Below are 18,346 nucleotides of genomic sequence, written 5' to 3' on the forward strand. Positions count from 1 at the left end.
TGCGATGGCTCTTCCTTCGCGGTTGACGCGTGTTTGTTCCAGGTATTCGACGACGGCGAGCATCCCATATGCTACGCCGGATGGATGCTAAATGCGCACGAGCGAAATTACACTGTGTGCGAAATCGAGTTTTTGGCAGTACTTTTTGCGGTAAAAAAATTTAGACCTTATATAGAAGGCTCACACTTTGTCATCGTTACGGATCATAGTGCGCTCACTAGAATCCTAAATAAACGCGAGCTAACAGGCCGATTGGAAAGATGGGTATTAGAATTTCAGCAGTTAGATTGCAAAATAGTACATAGAAAGGGAGCGCTGCACTATGTTCCGGACGTACTTTCGCGAGAATTTGGGGATGAATTCGAGGTTTGCGCATTCGATAAGATACAGGATGCTTGGTATCTATAACGCCTGAAAGACATTCTTCAAAGATCGAAGAAATTCAAGAATTGGAGAGTAGAGAATAACATTCTGTATCGGTTCATGCGCGATCACTTGCTCGATCCGATAACTAATCGCGGGGAATGCTGGCGCATGATGGTGCCGCTGGAGTACCGGGAAAGGGTGTTGAGAGACCCTCATTGCGAACCGTTCTCCGGACATTTCGGCCGTGAAAAAACTTACGATCAAATTGCTCGCGAGTATTATTGACCAGAAGTGTGGTATGATGTGAGGATGTTCGTAGATAAGCGCTCTCAATTTCAGAATTATAAGGTAGTCCAGCAGGCGCCTCAAGGCTTAATGGGTAAACACGTAAAACAGCGCTGCCGCGATGCCTTTAGGGTGGACCAGGCGCGTAGGATGCTTGTAGAGGAGGGAAAGGCTCGGGAACGCTCCAGTGATCCGGTAGGACTCCAGGCTTTGCGGTCGGAAACCGTGGAGCCGGAGTCAAGGGTCCCTGAGGCGAGGCCAGAGATAGCCAGTCCTGAGTCTTTCGTCGGGGAGCCAAAGGCGAAGAAACCCCGACACAGGTGCGGTAAGAGGCACAGGGAGAGGCTCGCGAGTAAAATACTTGCCGCAGAGGGAAAGCAAACTGGAGCCAGCACGACCAGCAACGCGCGAACAGAGGTCACGACGCGGACGGAACGGGCGCCGGTATCCACGAGTCTGCCGGTGAATCGTGACGCCAGGGTAACTGGGCCTGAGGCGGCTGAGGTTGCCGGCTATAGGCTATCCGGTTTAAGCTCACCTCCACTTACAGTGGAAGAGCTCCGAGCGCTCAGGCTCCGGTAGTTGGAGTCGCTACAGCCTTTTGTAATACCTATTGCAAATTAAAAATTATTTTCAACCATCTTTCTTTTATAAGAAAAAAAATATCTTGATGTCTAGTATAAAATCTTTTCTTGAAAAGAAAGAGATTATCTTTAGGCTCTTATCTTTGTCCTTTGCTTTCGTCTATCTTTAACCTTTAACAACAATAGCTCTAGAGAGGGACCGAAAGTCACTGCAGCAATCTCTCGATGATTGGTGGCAGACCTAGAAACCATATTCTATTCCCGTTCATTTCAAGTAGGAGAGACTGCGTATGTACGTTTCAATCATCATCGGTGGTCTCATATATACTTACAACCACGCGTGATTACGCGGATCCGCCGCAGCTGTTCTGCTTACAACATACGTACAACTATACGCGACTGGTGAAACCTCCCGCAGGCGTTCTAAAACGCTATCACGCGAACTTTTACGATTGATCTGAAACATAAATTGCTTAACTATCGTTATTTAATGAAAGGTCAACATTGTTTTATCATTTTCTTACCTACACTTGTAACAGATCAGCAGCCTTTACTGGTACTGTTGTCACCATTTCTTTGAAAAGGGGGAAGTAAGAAAAACGCACTCGCTTTTAACAATCGAAAAATAGAAAACATAGGTCGAATAAATAAGTTTGCTACTTATTCAATTAAATTCACGTCTTATTTTACCAATGAATAAAATGCACTTAACCTAATCATTGAACATATCATTTTATCAACTAAACAAATCACAACGTCAGGGTAGCCGGCGAGCGAGCGCCTGGCTACCTGCTAATTCGCGCAACCGCTAATCACCGCGAGAGGAACAATGACCAGGAGAAAGAGAGGACTTGACCTTTGAAGATCTCTAGGTGGCGAAGGTAGCTGCGGCGAAGTTGATCTAACTCCTGGACCAATCAATGTTGCTAATGTGGAAGACGCAGTACCAACGTCGTACTGCCCTCTGAGACCAATGGCAAGAATGCGCTCAAAACCAGACAAGGAGCAACTAGCGCAAGAAGTCGCTTGGTTTAGCGAGTCGATAAATAGAATTCTCGGAACAAAAAGTGTCCGGAATTCTTGCTGTGGCTAGTCACTGCGCTCTCGCTAGGTTCTCCCACTTATTAGGCGGCGTGTGGCGACAACACTAATTGATCATGCGCCGCACCCCTGACTCAACTTGTATAGTGCATGCATAGCGCGCTCTTTCTCTCCCTCTAACCTTCTCTACGTCTCTCTCTAACTCTAGTCGCTCCTTCTTGGGGCCATCTTGGTCGTGCTCGTCAGTCATCGGCGGCTAGAAAAATAGAAAGGCCACTAGTTAGGCGCAATACAAACATTCGCCCAACGCTGACCACACTGCCTTCCCAAGCAGAAGATAGAGAAAGAGAGAGAGAGAGAGAGAGAGAGAGAGAGAAGGAAAAGACGACAAGCAAGCACATTGTTTGATCTCGTCATATATTCATCAAGCTCAATCTTCTTTCATAAGATTACAAACAAATTTTGAAACAGAAAATCAGGAAAACTTTAATCACAAAAATGTAACTGTTCAAAAAAGTTAAAATTGATTAATTTCGACAACATGAAGAGAAAAGTTTACAGTCGTATAGTCACATCGTTTTAGCTATTTATTCGAACTTACATGATTGAGATAAATTGTAAAAAGTATAAATTTCATCTTTTCGTTCGCTCCATGAAATATTTTTTTGTAATAATTTTATCGAAAACGTAGGAAAAATGCAGTTCTTTGATATTAAAAAATGAGTTGAGAAATGATGAAACTTATTGGCTTTGATTTATTTACTACGTTTTAAAAATAAAAACAATACATACGTTAGAAAATAGGTACCCCACGAACTCGCAGATCCAATGACATTAGGCATCATCCCTCTATATAATCCCCGACATCCTTCTGTTTTAATAATTTTCATAAAAGCATTAACTGATCCATTATAAGACGGTATTGATTTTGAACGTCCGTCATTCACTGCAAATAAAAAAAATTATGTCAAAAGACCTGTCACCATTTCATATTTTTTGAAATTCATATTCAGTTATTTTTCAATTGCAATAAAAAATATCTTCATAAAGAAGAACATCAATAATGGAAAATTAATTATATGATATGGAAACTCACGCACAAACACATACACGTACGAACGTATACACGTATAATTTCACCATGCGGATCCCAAATCAGTAGTCCTGTAACAGGTACGAAAAGAGGAGGAGAAGGAGTATAAACATTGTTAAAGTAACCAAGGAATATATAACATAGGTGTTCACTGTTAAGCTTTGGAATGAAATAAAAGAGAAGAAGAATATCCTTGATATTTGTGAAAAAGGAGAAAAGGTGGCTTTTACAAGATTGCGCTACAAATTATATAAATTACAACATTTATTCTATGAGGTCCTGTGCTCAGTCAACATTAACACATTGGCGAATGAATTCGGATCAATTCATGACATAAGCAACAGAGCTTACAGTGATTGCATTGTTCATTTTTGCATCGACTGCGGAGGTGACAATAGCTCATGCTACTCGCTCTGAAGTTCTTTTAGTTCTCTTATCGCCCCACGCATCTGAAAATATCGTGCATGCAGTCTTTAGAGATATGCACTTGCTATTTTTTTCTGATGATATTTATGTTAGCTCCACACTCCGCCGGGCAGTACTGCGATCGCACCACTTTGCTGTTAGCCCTAAAGGGAGCAGATATAAAGGAGTGAGGCTTATCTCCTTCAGTATACGGCGCTATCTGCACTATCTGGCATTTTTGGTTTTAAAAAACACCATTCATTGAACTTGGACGCGGGTATCTAGTCGTGAATTCTTCGGTCATGCGTTGCTGCTGTATTCACTACTAAAGGCGGTGGCGGGGAGCGCCACTCAAAATCGTCGGTAACAGCTACATTCGTTCGCAGAGATTGTAATGAATATCATTGATCAATATACTCGGCAACAATTAGATGTTACACGCTTAAAAAAATCGATTGAAATATGTGATCAAGTAATCTGTATGGCGACTTTACTATTCCATGTAAGCCAAAGTGTATCTCAGGCAAATTTATAATGTTTTTCCGTACGCTGTATTAAGGCAGCTAATCACGTGTTGCTGCCTGCGATTGCCGCACAGTCAAGTCGATCGACTTTCAAATGCTTAGGCGTATATACTCCTCATCATTCCACCAGGTTATCAGGTAGGAAGATATCAAGGTAGACTGACGGTACATTGGATAGCTGGCACCGGTGGTAAATTCCGACTATTAATATTCGTAGATGAATCTACGACAGATAATGTTAGTAATCCACCCGTCGAAATAGTGTTCCGATTCGATTGTTGGCGTTTCGGAAGAAAGTAAGTTCATAATTTTAGAAGTACGGGATCTACTTATACTTCGCTCTCTTACGCATCTTTAACGAGCTGTCGTTAATGTCGGCCTTTTTTTGTTTCTAGAGCGACTATTTAACTGCCAACAACTGGGTTCTAGAGGTTCCACGTAGCAAATTTATTTTAAAGTTCATATCTGCTCTTCACTGATCCTATTCTGCCTTAGTCCGGCCTCGATTAAATGTGATATATCTTTTTCTAATTCTTCTCATACGTCTTAGTGACTATAATAATATCATTTCAATTTTTAAATTCTTGCGGCTCCCAACTCTTGCCAAATAGTTATATATTAAGAACATAAATAAAACAAATTTATTTAATAAACTTAAAATCATCATATTGATCTTCTATATATCAACATGTAGGTTTCACTATTCTTATCCAACGTCATCTAAAAACACACGCTTTTCTGATTTATCTTTGAAATAGAACAGGTATGATGCAAACCATTTAACGTGAAATTCACGCTTAGTATCAAGTATGTATTGAATCTTGTACTTTTATTTATAGAGTGGAGATCACGGCTTAAGCAATGAATGCCACTACTTTTCTTTACTACGATCAGTACGCTAATCTATTCTTTATTGAATGATTGAAGCAATTCGTTATCTAACGAATTCTGTGCATTTTTTTTTAATAATTGCTCGCATCACAGACGAGTAATTACGAAGTAGTGTTTTTATCGGATACGATTACAATGCGCTGATTTAGTTTTGAGAATTAACAAACTTCCTACCTTGGTACCCTTGCGCATTTCACCCTTGATTTCAATGGATCCACGGGACTTTTTATGTCTTTATAAAGATACTTGCATACCATCGTTACTTGCATGTCCATGTTATATAACGTATTATATGTTATATAATTACTTACAGTAATTTGAATAACAAGTAAAACACAATTCTTTCCTATACTTGCGCTAACATAACTTAACATAACATATATGTCGAATTTTTGAGTCTTCTTGTTTATTGTTGATTTGTTCTTCTCACTGCTCTCATCCACCATGGAATTGTCTTCATGCAGAACACTAATTAGATCACTACTCGCAGTATTGCCATATCTTGCATTAAAGATCATGGAGAATGCCATATCTCATATACAAGATATTCCAAATGTTATGAGATACCTGAATAACTCGTAAGGTACATTATTATTTGAAAGCATTAAGCTGTAACCGTTAGGAATTTTTAACGATGAATTAAATGGTAATCTTTATTTTTATCTCGGCAATGACCTTCAAAGCGATTTCAAGGTCGACCTTTTTTTCAATTGGAAAGCCCCTTTTTTACTCCGAAAATAAAAAGAATGGAAAATTTTATGTTCAAATATGTATTAATTTCCAAGGTCAAGGTAACATCTAAAGGTCAAATGAAGGTCATCAGTTCAGATTGCGATAAGATCAATAAGAGTATCATGCAGTGGATCAGCAACTTTATGTGTTAAAAAAACTGGAAATACTACCTAGGGAGTTTATAGAATCGCTAATCAACAATCTCATTCTCAATAAAATATCTCACGTTTCGAGATACATTACCCACACCATTTGATTAGATTATTAATATTAATTGTAATAAATATTGACTACAACGATGGTCAACTTGAAAAGTAAGCAGTTTTTTCGTTTTTAACCATTTTTCCAGATCTAAAAAATGCACTTGAAATTATTTCCAAGCAATTAAATTTGGTTAATTTCATAGTAGCTGACCTGTAAAATGGAAATTAAAGAAAGAAAATCGATTTTGAATAATAAGATAAAGCATGAAAAAGAAGAAAAACAAACGTTTGTTCGGACTAGAAGCGAACAATTAGAAAAAAAAAATAATTTTAAGATTTGAACAAGAAAACATTAAGTATCAATATTTTATTTACATAAATTGTTACATTAATATTTGAAAAGTACAATTTTCAAATTATCTTGTGTTACCAAATTTTATGAGAAATTCAGATTTTAGTTTTCACTTTAATTTAAAAGATGGACAGATTAAGCGAAAGAAAAAGAATATCTTTTTTTATGATTAGAATTAGGAATGTAAAAAATGCTTTTAACGACACATTTAGGAATGAGGTAGTTAAAGTTTCAACATAAACAACTGAACGAACTATTAGATGGTTCCATGCAATAGATACTGAGGGATATACGAGGGTGGTCCGATAAGTACTTAACCTACAAAAGAAAAATGAAAATTTTGGAAAAATGGGCTTTTATTTTTCAACATAGTCACCTTTTAGTTCGATACATTTCGCCCAGCGATGCTCCAACTTCTTTAACCCATCTGAAAAATACGTTTCCTTGAGGTCTGAAAAGTAGGCTTCCGTGGCAGCGATTACCTCCTCATTCGATTCAAATTTCTGTCCGGTGAGTGACTTTTTCAAGTTTGGAAACAAAAAGAAGACGCACGGGGCTAAACTTGGAGAATACGGTGGATGGAGCAGCAGTTCGTAGCCTAATTCAACCAATTTGGCCATGGCGACGGCGGAGGTGTGAGCCGGTGCGTTGTCATGGTGGAAGAGCACTTTTTTCTTCGCCAAATGGGGCAGTTTTTTCTGCAATTCGACGTCGAATCGGCCCAATAATTCGGCATAGTACAGCCCTGTGACCGTTTTGCCCCTCTCCAGGTAATCGATGTAGATCACACCTTGTGAATCCCAGAAAACGGTGGCCATCACCTTTCCGGCCGATGGGGCAGTCTTCGCCTTCTTCGGAGCACTTTCGCCGGGTAAAGTCAACTGTTTCGACTGTTCCTTGGTCTCTGGTATATACCAGTGGATCCATGTTTCGTCGACTGTCACAAAACGACGCAGAAACTCCTTCGGATTGCGCTTAAACACCGTCAGACATTGCTCTGAAATTGTCTCACTTGCGCTTGTTGTCCGGAGTGAGCAAACGCGGCACCCATCGCGCCGACAGCTTTCTCATGCCCAAAATGTCATGCAGAACATGACCCACGCGGTCTTTTGAGATGCCAACGATCTTAGCTATCTCGTGCACCTTCAATCGTCGATCTGCCAATACGAAATCGTGAATTTTTGTCACGTTATCCTCCGTGATAGCCGTTTTAGGAGCACCTGGACGTGGCTCTTCAAAAATCGACGTGCGCCCACGTAGAAACTCGTTAAACCAATTTTTGACGGTCGCCATCGAAGGAGAAGAGTCACCGTACACAGCATCCAAGCGCTTTTTGATTTCGCTGCGCGATTTCCCTTCCAAAAACAAGAATCGAATCACCGACCGATACTGCTCTTTATCCATTTTTCAAAAATCAACGGACACACTTGCTTTCACACGCTCTCAAAAATAAACTACAACTCCGATCCGGCTGAAATCTTGACAGTAAAAATCGAGGAGGTTGTACTACGTGATAGAATATTTCTTTTACGAGAGTGGCGCCATCGGGCGGTGAGGCTAAGTACTTATCAAACCACCCTCGTACTAAACTTAGGAAGATCAAGGTCAGCTGTAAATTAAGAAATCTTTAAACGATTTATTGTCTTTAAACGAAAATACCTCCATTCGTAGGATTAATGAAGACTATAATGTCAATAATATTATCTGATAGGCGAGGATTCGCTTCACGCGAATTCGTTCCGTATAATGTAGCCCTTTTAAGCAGCCGAGCGGCCTCGGACTCGAGCGGTCTCCAAGCTTCACGGGCACGCCGACCCGTCCGCGCTTTTATTGTATGATATTTAGTTATAAAAGGACTGCACGAGATTGGGATCCAGATTTACAAGTTTTATTATTCCCTATCGGGTTAATGACGAATACCGAAACCGAATAGTCGCAATCAAATAGATTCTTTTTTGGTAATAGGTATTGGTATGGTTTTTTATTTATTGTTGGTCCAACGACCTTTCACATGAATCCAATAAATCCAACAAGCCCAATAAATCGAATCAAATCCAAAGGTCCAGTAAATCCAATAAATTCATTTCTGTATTTAGACACAACGTAATTCTTTCTAACTATTTGGATGCAGGAAATTCAAAACTATGTTCTGCAACGGTAGTCGATTTAATTAATTGAAGCGTTCGCGATTCTGCTTCTCGCGCGTTAGTTCGAACTGTTGAGAGAGAGAGAGGGCGCGCGATCTTTTGAATAAACAGTTACGCCTCAGCTGTTTACGCGAGTTTACCGCCGATTTGTGTTTTGAAATTTGATTCGCAAAAATAATAAGTTTTCTCTGGGACAAATACGTGCGAGTGTGCAACGACGATATTGCAGCAGCAAGCTGCGGTATAGAAGCAGCAGATAACAGCTGATAGAGGAAATACAAAGCGGAGCAGCTGATAATTGAGGAGCAGCGGCAGTTGAAATTTTACAACAACAATTACGGCTGATCACCGTAATTGCACCGCATGGTAGGTTCACTTCCCGTCATATTAAGCGATACAAAATACTTTCGGTATTTTGTATATTCGAGATAGCGATATTTTTTTATATTCGCGCCGAGCGTTAGTTCGCGGTAATATTCGAATTTTCTCTCTCTCTCTCTTTCACACCGAACATAATTAAATTGTAAAATCCTATTTTCGTGCGTCAGTCTTTCGGCCCAACAAAGACTGTAGTGATTTTTTTATTAATTAAAGTCTCTTAAATTTATTCGCCGTTTTCGTCATTTGATTTTTCTGGCAGCTTAAGTATTTGAAACAGGCTTAGATTTTAGTCCAATTACATCTAGGGGATTAAGAAGATTAGGAGTAAAGTCGCTCACACTTAAAACTCATCAAGTGTAACAAGACACGTGACTTAAGGTGAGTTCAACTCCGATAGATAGAAGACAACTAGAATAAATCATCTGACGTTAAGGCGAATACACGTATTATCATACGTGTTTAACGGAGCGGCGGTTTGCTCTGTATCGTAGGAGTTTGTTCTTAAATAAATTTCCCATTTTCCGATTTATCTCCCCCGTTACAGTTCATGAATAGAAATTCAAAACTATGATCATGGGTAATTCTTGGCTATTTCGATTGATTCGTAACCCTTAGGTTACGGATGTTTTTTTAATTTGGCACAATTGTTGTACACATAAAAGTGAAATTTTTCCCAAATTTTGAAGACTATACATAAATTATATCAAAAGTTATTAACAATTAAAGAAAAATGATAAAAAATTTTCAAACGGCTGTATTTTAAAAACTAATAAAGATATCGAAGTCGGATTTTGTTGAATATACTTATAATGCCTTAAAATTTCAAAATAATTACAACAATAAACAATAAAAAATTTTTTTCAAAAGTTATCAACTTTTTGTTTAAAAAATTGCTAATATCTCAAAAAGTATATATTTCTTTTGAAAAATACTTGCTCCTGCGTGTTCCTGAGGATTTTTGCTATGTAAATCAATCATAAAATTCAAGGGCCCGACATATCGGAAAGCATAGCCTTAATCAAAAGAAGACGCCTCGGCGTAAGACCACGAAGATGTCCCGCTGCCGTTGCGACGTATACCGAGGCATCTTCTTTTGATTAGGGCTACGCCTTCTGACACATCGGGCCCTTGAATTTTATGATTGATTTACATAGCAAAAATCCTCAGGAACACGCAGGAGCAAGAATTTAAAAAAATATATATATACTTTTTGAGATATTAGCAACTGTTTAAACAAAAAGGTAATAACATAAACTTTCGAAAAAAAATTTTTATTGTTTATTGTTGTAATTATTTAGAAATTTTAAGGCATTATAAGTATATTCAACAAAATCCTTCGATATCTTTATTAGTTTTTAAAATACAGCCGTTTGAAAATTTTTTATCATTTTTCTTTAATTGTTAATAACTTTTGATATAATTTATGTATAGTCTTCAAAATTTGGGAAAAATCTCACTTTTATGTGTACAACAATTGTGCCAAATTAAAAAAAAATCCGTAACCTAAGGGTTACAAGTCAATTGAAATAGCCAAGAATTACCCATATACGAGTATATACAGAGCTTAACAAAAGTACCGAAACGGTCCTGTATTTTTCAGGTAAGGTATTTTTGAAAAAGGTTAGGGTTAGGTCTTTCGTAACTTATTGCAAGGAATTCAATGGTGACCTTGGATTTGGTCTTGAACCTCACCTTCAAGGTTATTTCAAGGTCAATTTTTTTTTCAAATGGATACCCCTCTTTTTCATAGCAGTAATTGAAAGAACGAAAAATTTCACGTTCAAATATGTATCGAGATCCAAGGTCAAATAAAGGTCAAACACGTGTTGTTAGGGAAACATCTGAAAATTAAGTTCGTGATTAGTGATCCCAAAAATCACTGTACATGCTGTATTTTCAACAATACTGATACCATGGGGATGTGACCTTTATAATCTACAAATTACCACAGCGTAAAATTTTTCGTTGCCGATATCACATATAGAAGTTTTCGTTTGAAAAAATTTGTCATTTATGTCCTTTACTAATCCTACGACATTTCCGGATGTTTCCCTAACAACACATGTTTGACCTTTATTTGACCTCTAGGGATGTCCTTGACCTTGGACCTCGACACATATTTGAACGTAAAATTTTTCACTCTTTCAATTGCCGCTATGAAAAAGAAGGGTTTCCATTTGAAAAAGAAGTTGATTTTGAAATAACCTTGAAGGTGAGGTTCAAGGTCAAATCCAAGGTCACAATTGAATTCCTTGCAAAAAGTTACGAAAGACCTAACCCTAACCTTTTTAAAAAATACAGGACCGTTTCGGTACTTTTGTTACGCCCCGTATATAAATATCTACTATATGACAAAATCAGTGTCAGAGATATATTTGCAGTCTGACTATTTGGGCGCTCACTTCTGACTGACTCTCCTGGTCCTCGCTATTACTTCGGTCGCTTTGCTTCCCTGTCTTTTTCCTTCACGCTTTCTCACTCTGATTGACTTTTTAATCGCTGTATTAGTCCTATGTAAACATACTGGCTGCGGTGTGCTGTTGCAGCATGCTGCAGTAGCATGCTACGTATAACAGCGCGCTCAGTCTTTCCCACTTGTTCCCGTCGAGGCGCGCACACACGTGCTGCTGACCATAGCATCTTATCGCTATGCGCTTGGCCTTGGCAATTGAGACTCTCGCAGGCAAACTTTTCTTTATGTAGGCATTAGGCAAAACAAATAAAATTTAAAAAAAAATGGTCTATCACATAACATTATCGTTCTTGAAATTTTGCAGACAGCTAAAATTCGGCCACATAAAGTAAAACATTTTTATAATTGAAATAAAGATTATTACGATCGCTGTGGCAAGTTTTCTGAACATATTATGATTTGTATAAATAAAAATCTTGCATTTCCATTTTATTTATTTTCAATTTTTTTATTTACACTCTATAACGAGTTTTAGATCACTCGTTATATCCCTTTTCCTCTTTACTAAAATATGGATATTTTTTTGCCTTACTATACATGTATATATACATGATACCTTTTTTTTCATCTCAAACACATTATACATATGTACACATCGCTAGCAGCGAGCAGTTAGCAGATAAGTGTGAGAGAAAGAGCAGTCCACCAAATCAACTTATGCGTAAGTAAAAAAAAGCACGAGAGAAAGAGTAGAGCGCGCGAAGTAAGAAGAGTCCTGATTGGCCACTTATTAACGACGTGCGCAGACACATGCGTGAGAGAGACTACCGACAGGCAATCGCAGCTTCGTCATCCTGCTAAGCGCACGTGCTTGTAGCTTCGCGAGGGACGATTCTTGCCAATTCGGCGAGCGTGCGAGCGAACGCGTTGTTAGTGTAGCTACTTCGTGGCTTCTCAAGCGGCATCGGTATGTAAGTACTCTTTCGATTACCAACTCTCTCTCTTTCTCTCTCTCTCTCTCTCTCCGTGCATCGCAACGCTTATCTCTCTCACACTGCTTGCGTTTATCATGTACTTGTTCTCTCTGTTCTTTGTTTAATTATATCTATTTCTATTTTACTTGTCATCTTATTTTTTATACGTGCCTGACTCTGTCCGTCCTATCCTTCTGCGATTCCCCGCGTCGGTGACTACGCTATTTCTATTTCGCGATTCACAGCACTACAAGGACTTACGACACCTCCGCGGATCCATAGGCAGGTAAGCCTTATAAGCGGCATATCTGATCGACCGAACCAGTCTTCGAGTAACCGTGTCGTAGCTTGCAACTCACCCTACTCATTATTAATTTATACATACATATATATATATTATTTTTTTCCATTATATATTATAGCGGGCTTTGCATTGAGCAAAAACCCCGTTATAAATCTGCCCATAGAAAATAAGTGAATAATATTACTATAATGCTAATTTTATGATTGCAAAAACCATATTACATGAAGGTACTTTTCCATAACTTTATCACCATTGATCCGTACCAGTACTTTTATATCCAGATCCAGAACTGAGTTATACATCTATAAATGGTGATTTATATTTTTTAAATCTTGATACTCGTGGTATTGTAGGGATTAATTTCATCACTAAACAATTAGGATATTCTGTTAGTCGTATGGTGTACCTTTTACAAGCAATTTCTGTCTTTTTTAACAATCCGTATAATTCCGTTCTTTCTGATGTGATATTCGTATCACTTATAGTATAATTAATAATTCGTACTCTCGTGGTCTAGTCGTATTAATGAGTAAAAGTTCGTTTCTTTTCAAATTTACTCTAATTGTCAATATGACATAAATCCATAAATCAAGTATATGTAAATATAAGTAAAGTTCCAAGGAAAGTCAGACTATGCCCTAGTTTCTTATGGTGCGAATTGTCCCATAAGCAGAGTTAAAGTCTTCCTTGTAAAGGATATAATTTAACCCAAGTTTCTTATAGCGCGAGATGTTCTATAAGTTGAGCACGAATTATAGGAAAGGAAAGGTCTTGCTCAATTAATCGCAATGAGAGAAAGAACTTTGACATTAGCCAAGTTTATTCAATCTCATGCGCTCACTTTGCAAGGCTAGAAGTGAATACCAGCCTGTGCAATAATGGGCGTATTCATACACAGATTTTCCCGCCTATTTTCGCAGGAGAGTTCTCTTCGAGAAGTTTTCGAATCATCGAGAAATATTCGAGAAATTTGAGAAATGAATTTTCTTAATTTACAAGTAAATAAACATCAATATTAAAGTTTCAACACATGTAAACTTTACAAAATTAGTTATTGGTCGATTGAGTGTAATTTACAATTATCATAAATAGTATAGTCAAAAGTTATTAACTAATAAAGTTAATTAATGCAATATTACAATATTTACAATAGAACAATATTAAATTTTTACATAACTTTAATATTAATTAATTCTAGAAGTATTTTCTAAAAAGAAATATTCAAATTAGTTAATAACATTTGAATTGTAACAAATTTTTATATTTGTAACGATTTTTTCTATAATCTTATAATGCAATTACTAGATTAATTATTTTAGGTTTATAAATTCTAAGGCTATCATTATTGTGTATAAAATTAACGCTTTTGTTCTATATACAACTTAATGTTTAAATAAATTATTGATTATTTATTTATCAATAACAGTTATTAATGAAACCAATTCTTACTCATGTTCTGCAAATATTCATTTTGAATATGGAATATTCACATTTTTCTTAATAATTAATATTTATAGTGTAATAAACAAATTAATTTTGCATATTAAAATTCCTTAATATTTAATAATTAAACGCAATTCGTATTATGATATTCTAAATCTATGTACTAAAATCTATATAAGAAATGCTTTGTTATATCAAAATTACGTGTTAATTAAAATATTTTATTCAAATAACAAAAATCTTTATATGTATATCTATCAACTGTGACGTCACGTTCCTTATATGGTCATGAAATTAGACTCTTGTACTAAGACAATCGAATAATAGGTGAGGTGGCGCCGTTTAATATACTAATTGACGTAAACAGATAGGTGAGCTTAACGGGTTGCAGTGATTCAGTGACATAATAAACTAGGTCATAGATAGGACCGTTACACTGGTTATTTCTTTTATAACAAACCATGGTACATTTGTGATAAATCTTAAAGCTTAATTTTGGAATCTTTCAATGATATCAATGTTTGATTTTGTAGTTATACCCCAAAGTTGAATACCATATATCTATATTGGTTTAATAATGCTTTTTTATATTGATAGTTTATTAACAATTGACATTTTAGATTTTCTACCTAGTAGTTAGTAATATTTTCTGAGTTGTAGATTTAGTTGTTTGCGTTTGGTTCATATGTACGCAATCCACGTTAGACGACGATTCAGATTTATTCCAATGTATTTGGTTTCATTTGCTTGACGTATTAGTTCGTTGTTTATATACACTGGAAGACAAGTTTCTTTTTTTAAGGTGTAACTTACTTGAATTAACTTTGTTTTATTGATTTTTATTCTCCATTTGTTAAACCAAAGTATGGCTTTGTTTAGATATTTTTGCGTATTATCAGATGCGGTTGTTGCTTTTAAGTAAATTATTAATAAGGCTATATTGACTACGTAAGTGACGATATTAAAGTTTTCTATGGTTGAAAGATCTCGGGTGTAGATTAAATTTAATATAGGGCCAAGAAGAGTACCTTGAAAAATATCGGATTTTATTGGGGAAAGATTTGTGGTATCATTATTTATTTTTACTTTAAAACTTCTTTGATTTAGGAATAATTCTAAGAATAGATGGAGATTTTTTGGTACGATTTTTTTAAGTCTATACAATAGGCCTTCACGTCAGACTTTATCAAAAGAGAGAGCTGCATCAAGAAATATGGCATCACAATATTTGTTTTTTTCGAAAGTATTTTTGATTTTAGCGATGGCTCTGTTAATTTGTTTTAGTGTCGCGTGGTTATTACGAAAATAGAAATGATGGCCAGGAATTATATTTTATTCTGATAATACTTTATTTACATTTTTTATTTTTCTTTTTTCACGTATTTGAAAAGTGTACAATGTAGGCTGAAGGATCTATATGACGAAACTTGCTCCGATGGTTTACCTGGTTTTGGAATAAGTATTTTGTTGCCACTTTCCATGTAACAGGAAAATGTGATAGTCAAAATAATGCATTTATTACTATAATGATAAATCTTTTTTTTTAACATTGCGAATTGTAAGAATATAATTAATTATTATTATGTTTTTGAAGTATTACGAAATTATAAAGCAAAGAAATATAAGAGTAACATCCAGTACTATAAAAAAAACTATCTCAACTCAATTTATTTTCAACAACGTTTTGTTGGTTTATCTTCTAGCCTCATCAGGTAATTTATTCAAAAATTAAATTAAAATAAACAATATAGTCAAGTTAGTAGTCATAATATAATATATAGCAGTCACAAAACTCAATACAAAATACGAGCGAGAAGTTACACGACACAAGTAAAACTGAAAAACAATGAAAAAAACACGATCAGAATACAAAATTAATCACATTAATATATGGAATTATTAGTAAAGCCTATTAATAAAACAAGGATGCAAAAATATTTTATGGAATAATAAGTTATGAAATAATATGGTATTAGATAACCAATAAAAATAAATCTATTTAAAAAATTTAAAAAATACTATTGTATCTGAGATATTGAATATCCTATTGTCTTGCAATGTCGGACCGTTTAATTTAGCGAAAATGTTTTTTTTTTATATACGTTTAACGTGTAACTTAGGTTTCAATTTGGAAATGAGTATAAGGAGAACATTCGGAGTTGAAATAAAAAAAATGGTAAAAGTTTCAAAGTCGAAACAGATGCTCCTTAGTCGCACACGTTCCGAATTTTACTCCGAAAAGTTGTAAAGTTTTTTTTGAGTAGGTTTAGATATAGAGCAAGGGAGCCGCGGAATTTTATCTACATCCCGTTACACGATTTGTCTCAAGAGTTTCCACTTTTAGAAGCCAAAAATTTGTGATAGGAAAGAAAATTTGACAATAATTTTTACGCACGTTTTTGATCAGAGACGTAATTTCAGCACAATTAAAGAAAATATGAGTAATTCGTGCTCAACTTTTAGAACATTTCGCGCTGAGAAACTTGGACTGAATTATATTTTTTTGTCAAGAGAGACTTAAACTCTGCTTATGGGACACTTCGTACCATAAGAAACTAGGATAAAGTCTATCTTGCCTTAAGTCCAATCCTAACAATTATAGCTATTTCATTTATAATTTTACTTCAAATTCAATATTCATATATATTTTTCAAAGTTAAACGAATTCTTACTCATTAATGCAACAGACCACGGGAGTACGAATATAATAATAAATAATAGGTAATATTAACATCACAAGCGTTTTATCTAACTCGGTTAACATTTATATTTTATTAGTTGTTTAATTTAGTTTGTATTTAGATGGCTTTTCCCCCACATGTGACTGAGGTTTTTTATGCTGGATAAGTAAAATTCATTTTCATTGTTCAATTAAAGCTACGAGTGTTACACTAAAGCTCAGTTTTATGATTTATTAATTTCACACATCTTCCCAACTTATTGAACTTTCTTTTCGTTATGAAACTTATACATATATAAATTATAAAGTTTCACCTAAGTGGCTACAACTTACACATTTTCTTTAATAGTTCATATCCCATATTAGTCTAAGGTCTATATCAGGAAATCGTTAAATGGTGAATTTTAAACAAGTGTAATAAAGATTCCACAATCTCTGAACGAAAACTCGTCCCGCGATCTGACAATATTGCTCTCGGGGCACTGAATTGGCATATTAAATATCTAGCCAACTCATCAGCGGTAGTGGTTGCTCTAAGATCCTTTATTGGTACTACGATTAAGTATTTGGTCAGATTACATTGCATGGTCAGCAAAGGACAATTTCCACTAGGAGTGGTTCGTAATTTCCTTACAGTATCTATTGATACCTTGTCGAACGCCTCAATTGGTGTATCCGTGATCAACATCAGTTCCTTAGTCTTGTGGCGATCAATTTTCTTCTCGAGACAACTCGGGCATTTCCGTACATAATTTAATACATCTTTTCGTAATCCTGGCCAATAATATCGCGCTCGGATTTTCTGATACGTCTGATTAACACCCTTATGACCACCCCGTAGGCTGTCGTGTAGGGTCTTAATTATTTCCGTCCGCTAGTCTGGCGGAGGAAGAATTGTCTTCCCATAACATACAATCACCTTTATAGGGCTCTTTTCAAAGGTTCTTATTTAATATTTAGTATTTCTATTAATAGACCAGGTCCAAGATCATCGGTATAATCTAAATTTATATTATAATATAACTTTATTTATAATATAAACCCTCGTCTAGCAATCCGGAAACTTATTACGTTTCTCTTAAGCAATATTCTCTTCAAATTTATAAGTCTGACTTTCATAGCTTCTATAGAAATAGAGTCATTATGTCTGTCCTTTATAACAACAGAGAAAATATTATGGTTTTTATATTTAGTTGTTAAGATTTGCCCGACTTTTGGTTTCAAGGTTTTCATGTTGCGTAGATCTATAGTCCTAATTTCACTTAATAGCTTTGAAATAGCGGTTTGATCATTTCAGTCTCGAGATATAAAATGTATAATATTATCTCGTCGATAGGTTAAACATTGTTGTCTCGTGCTTACATTATTTTGTAGAATATATCTTGCAGGTTCTAATGAAAAATTATCGCTGGCGGTTTCACTGCTTGAACTTGGGTTCTTATAATTTTCTGGTCTTCAATATTGGTTGATTGGTCCTGGCGGCGGTAACAAGAAGAACAATTCCTCATTTACTGATGTTTTTGAAAAG

The 18,346-nt window shown here is 35.8% G+C and overlaps 1 protein-coding gene across 3 annotated transcripts in view; it reads right to left on the reverse strand.

Moving 5' to 3' along the window:
• Positions 1-18,346, reverse strand: part of LOC131671894 (mitochondrial folate transporter/carrier) — a 323,633-nt gene that overhangs the window by 256,800 nt on the left and 48,487 nt on the right. For all 3 annotated transcript variants that reach the window (XM_058948718.1, XM_058948802.1, XM_058948886.1), the window contains exon 3: positions 3,069-3,222. In XM_058948718.1, coding sequence (XP_058804701.1) covers positions 3,069-3,222 — 154 coding nt within the window. The remainder of the gene's footprint in view (positions 1-3,068; positions 3,223-18,346) is intronic.

The sequence above is a fragment of the Phymastichus coffea genome, unplaced genomic scaffold, assembly GCF_024137745.1.
Source record: "Phymastichus coffea isolate CEN01 unplaced genomic scaffold, Cenicafe_Pcof_1.1 PCOF00001, whole genome shotgun sequence".
NCBI classification, from domain to species: Eukaryota; Metazoa; Arthropoda; class Insecta; order Hymenoptera; family Eulophidae; genus Phymastichus; species Phymastichus coffea.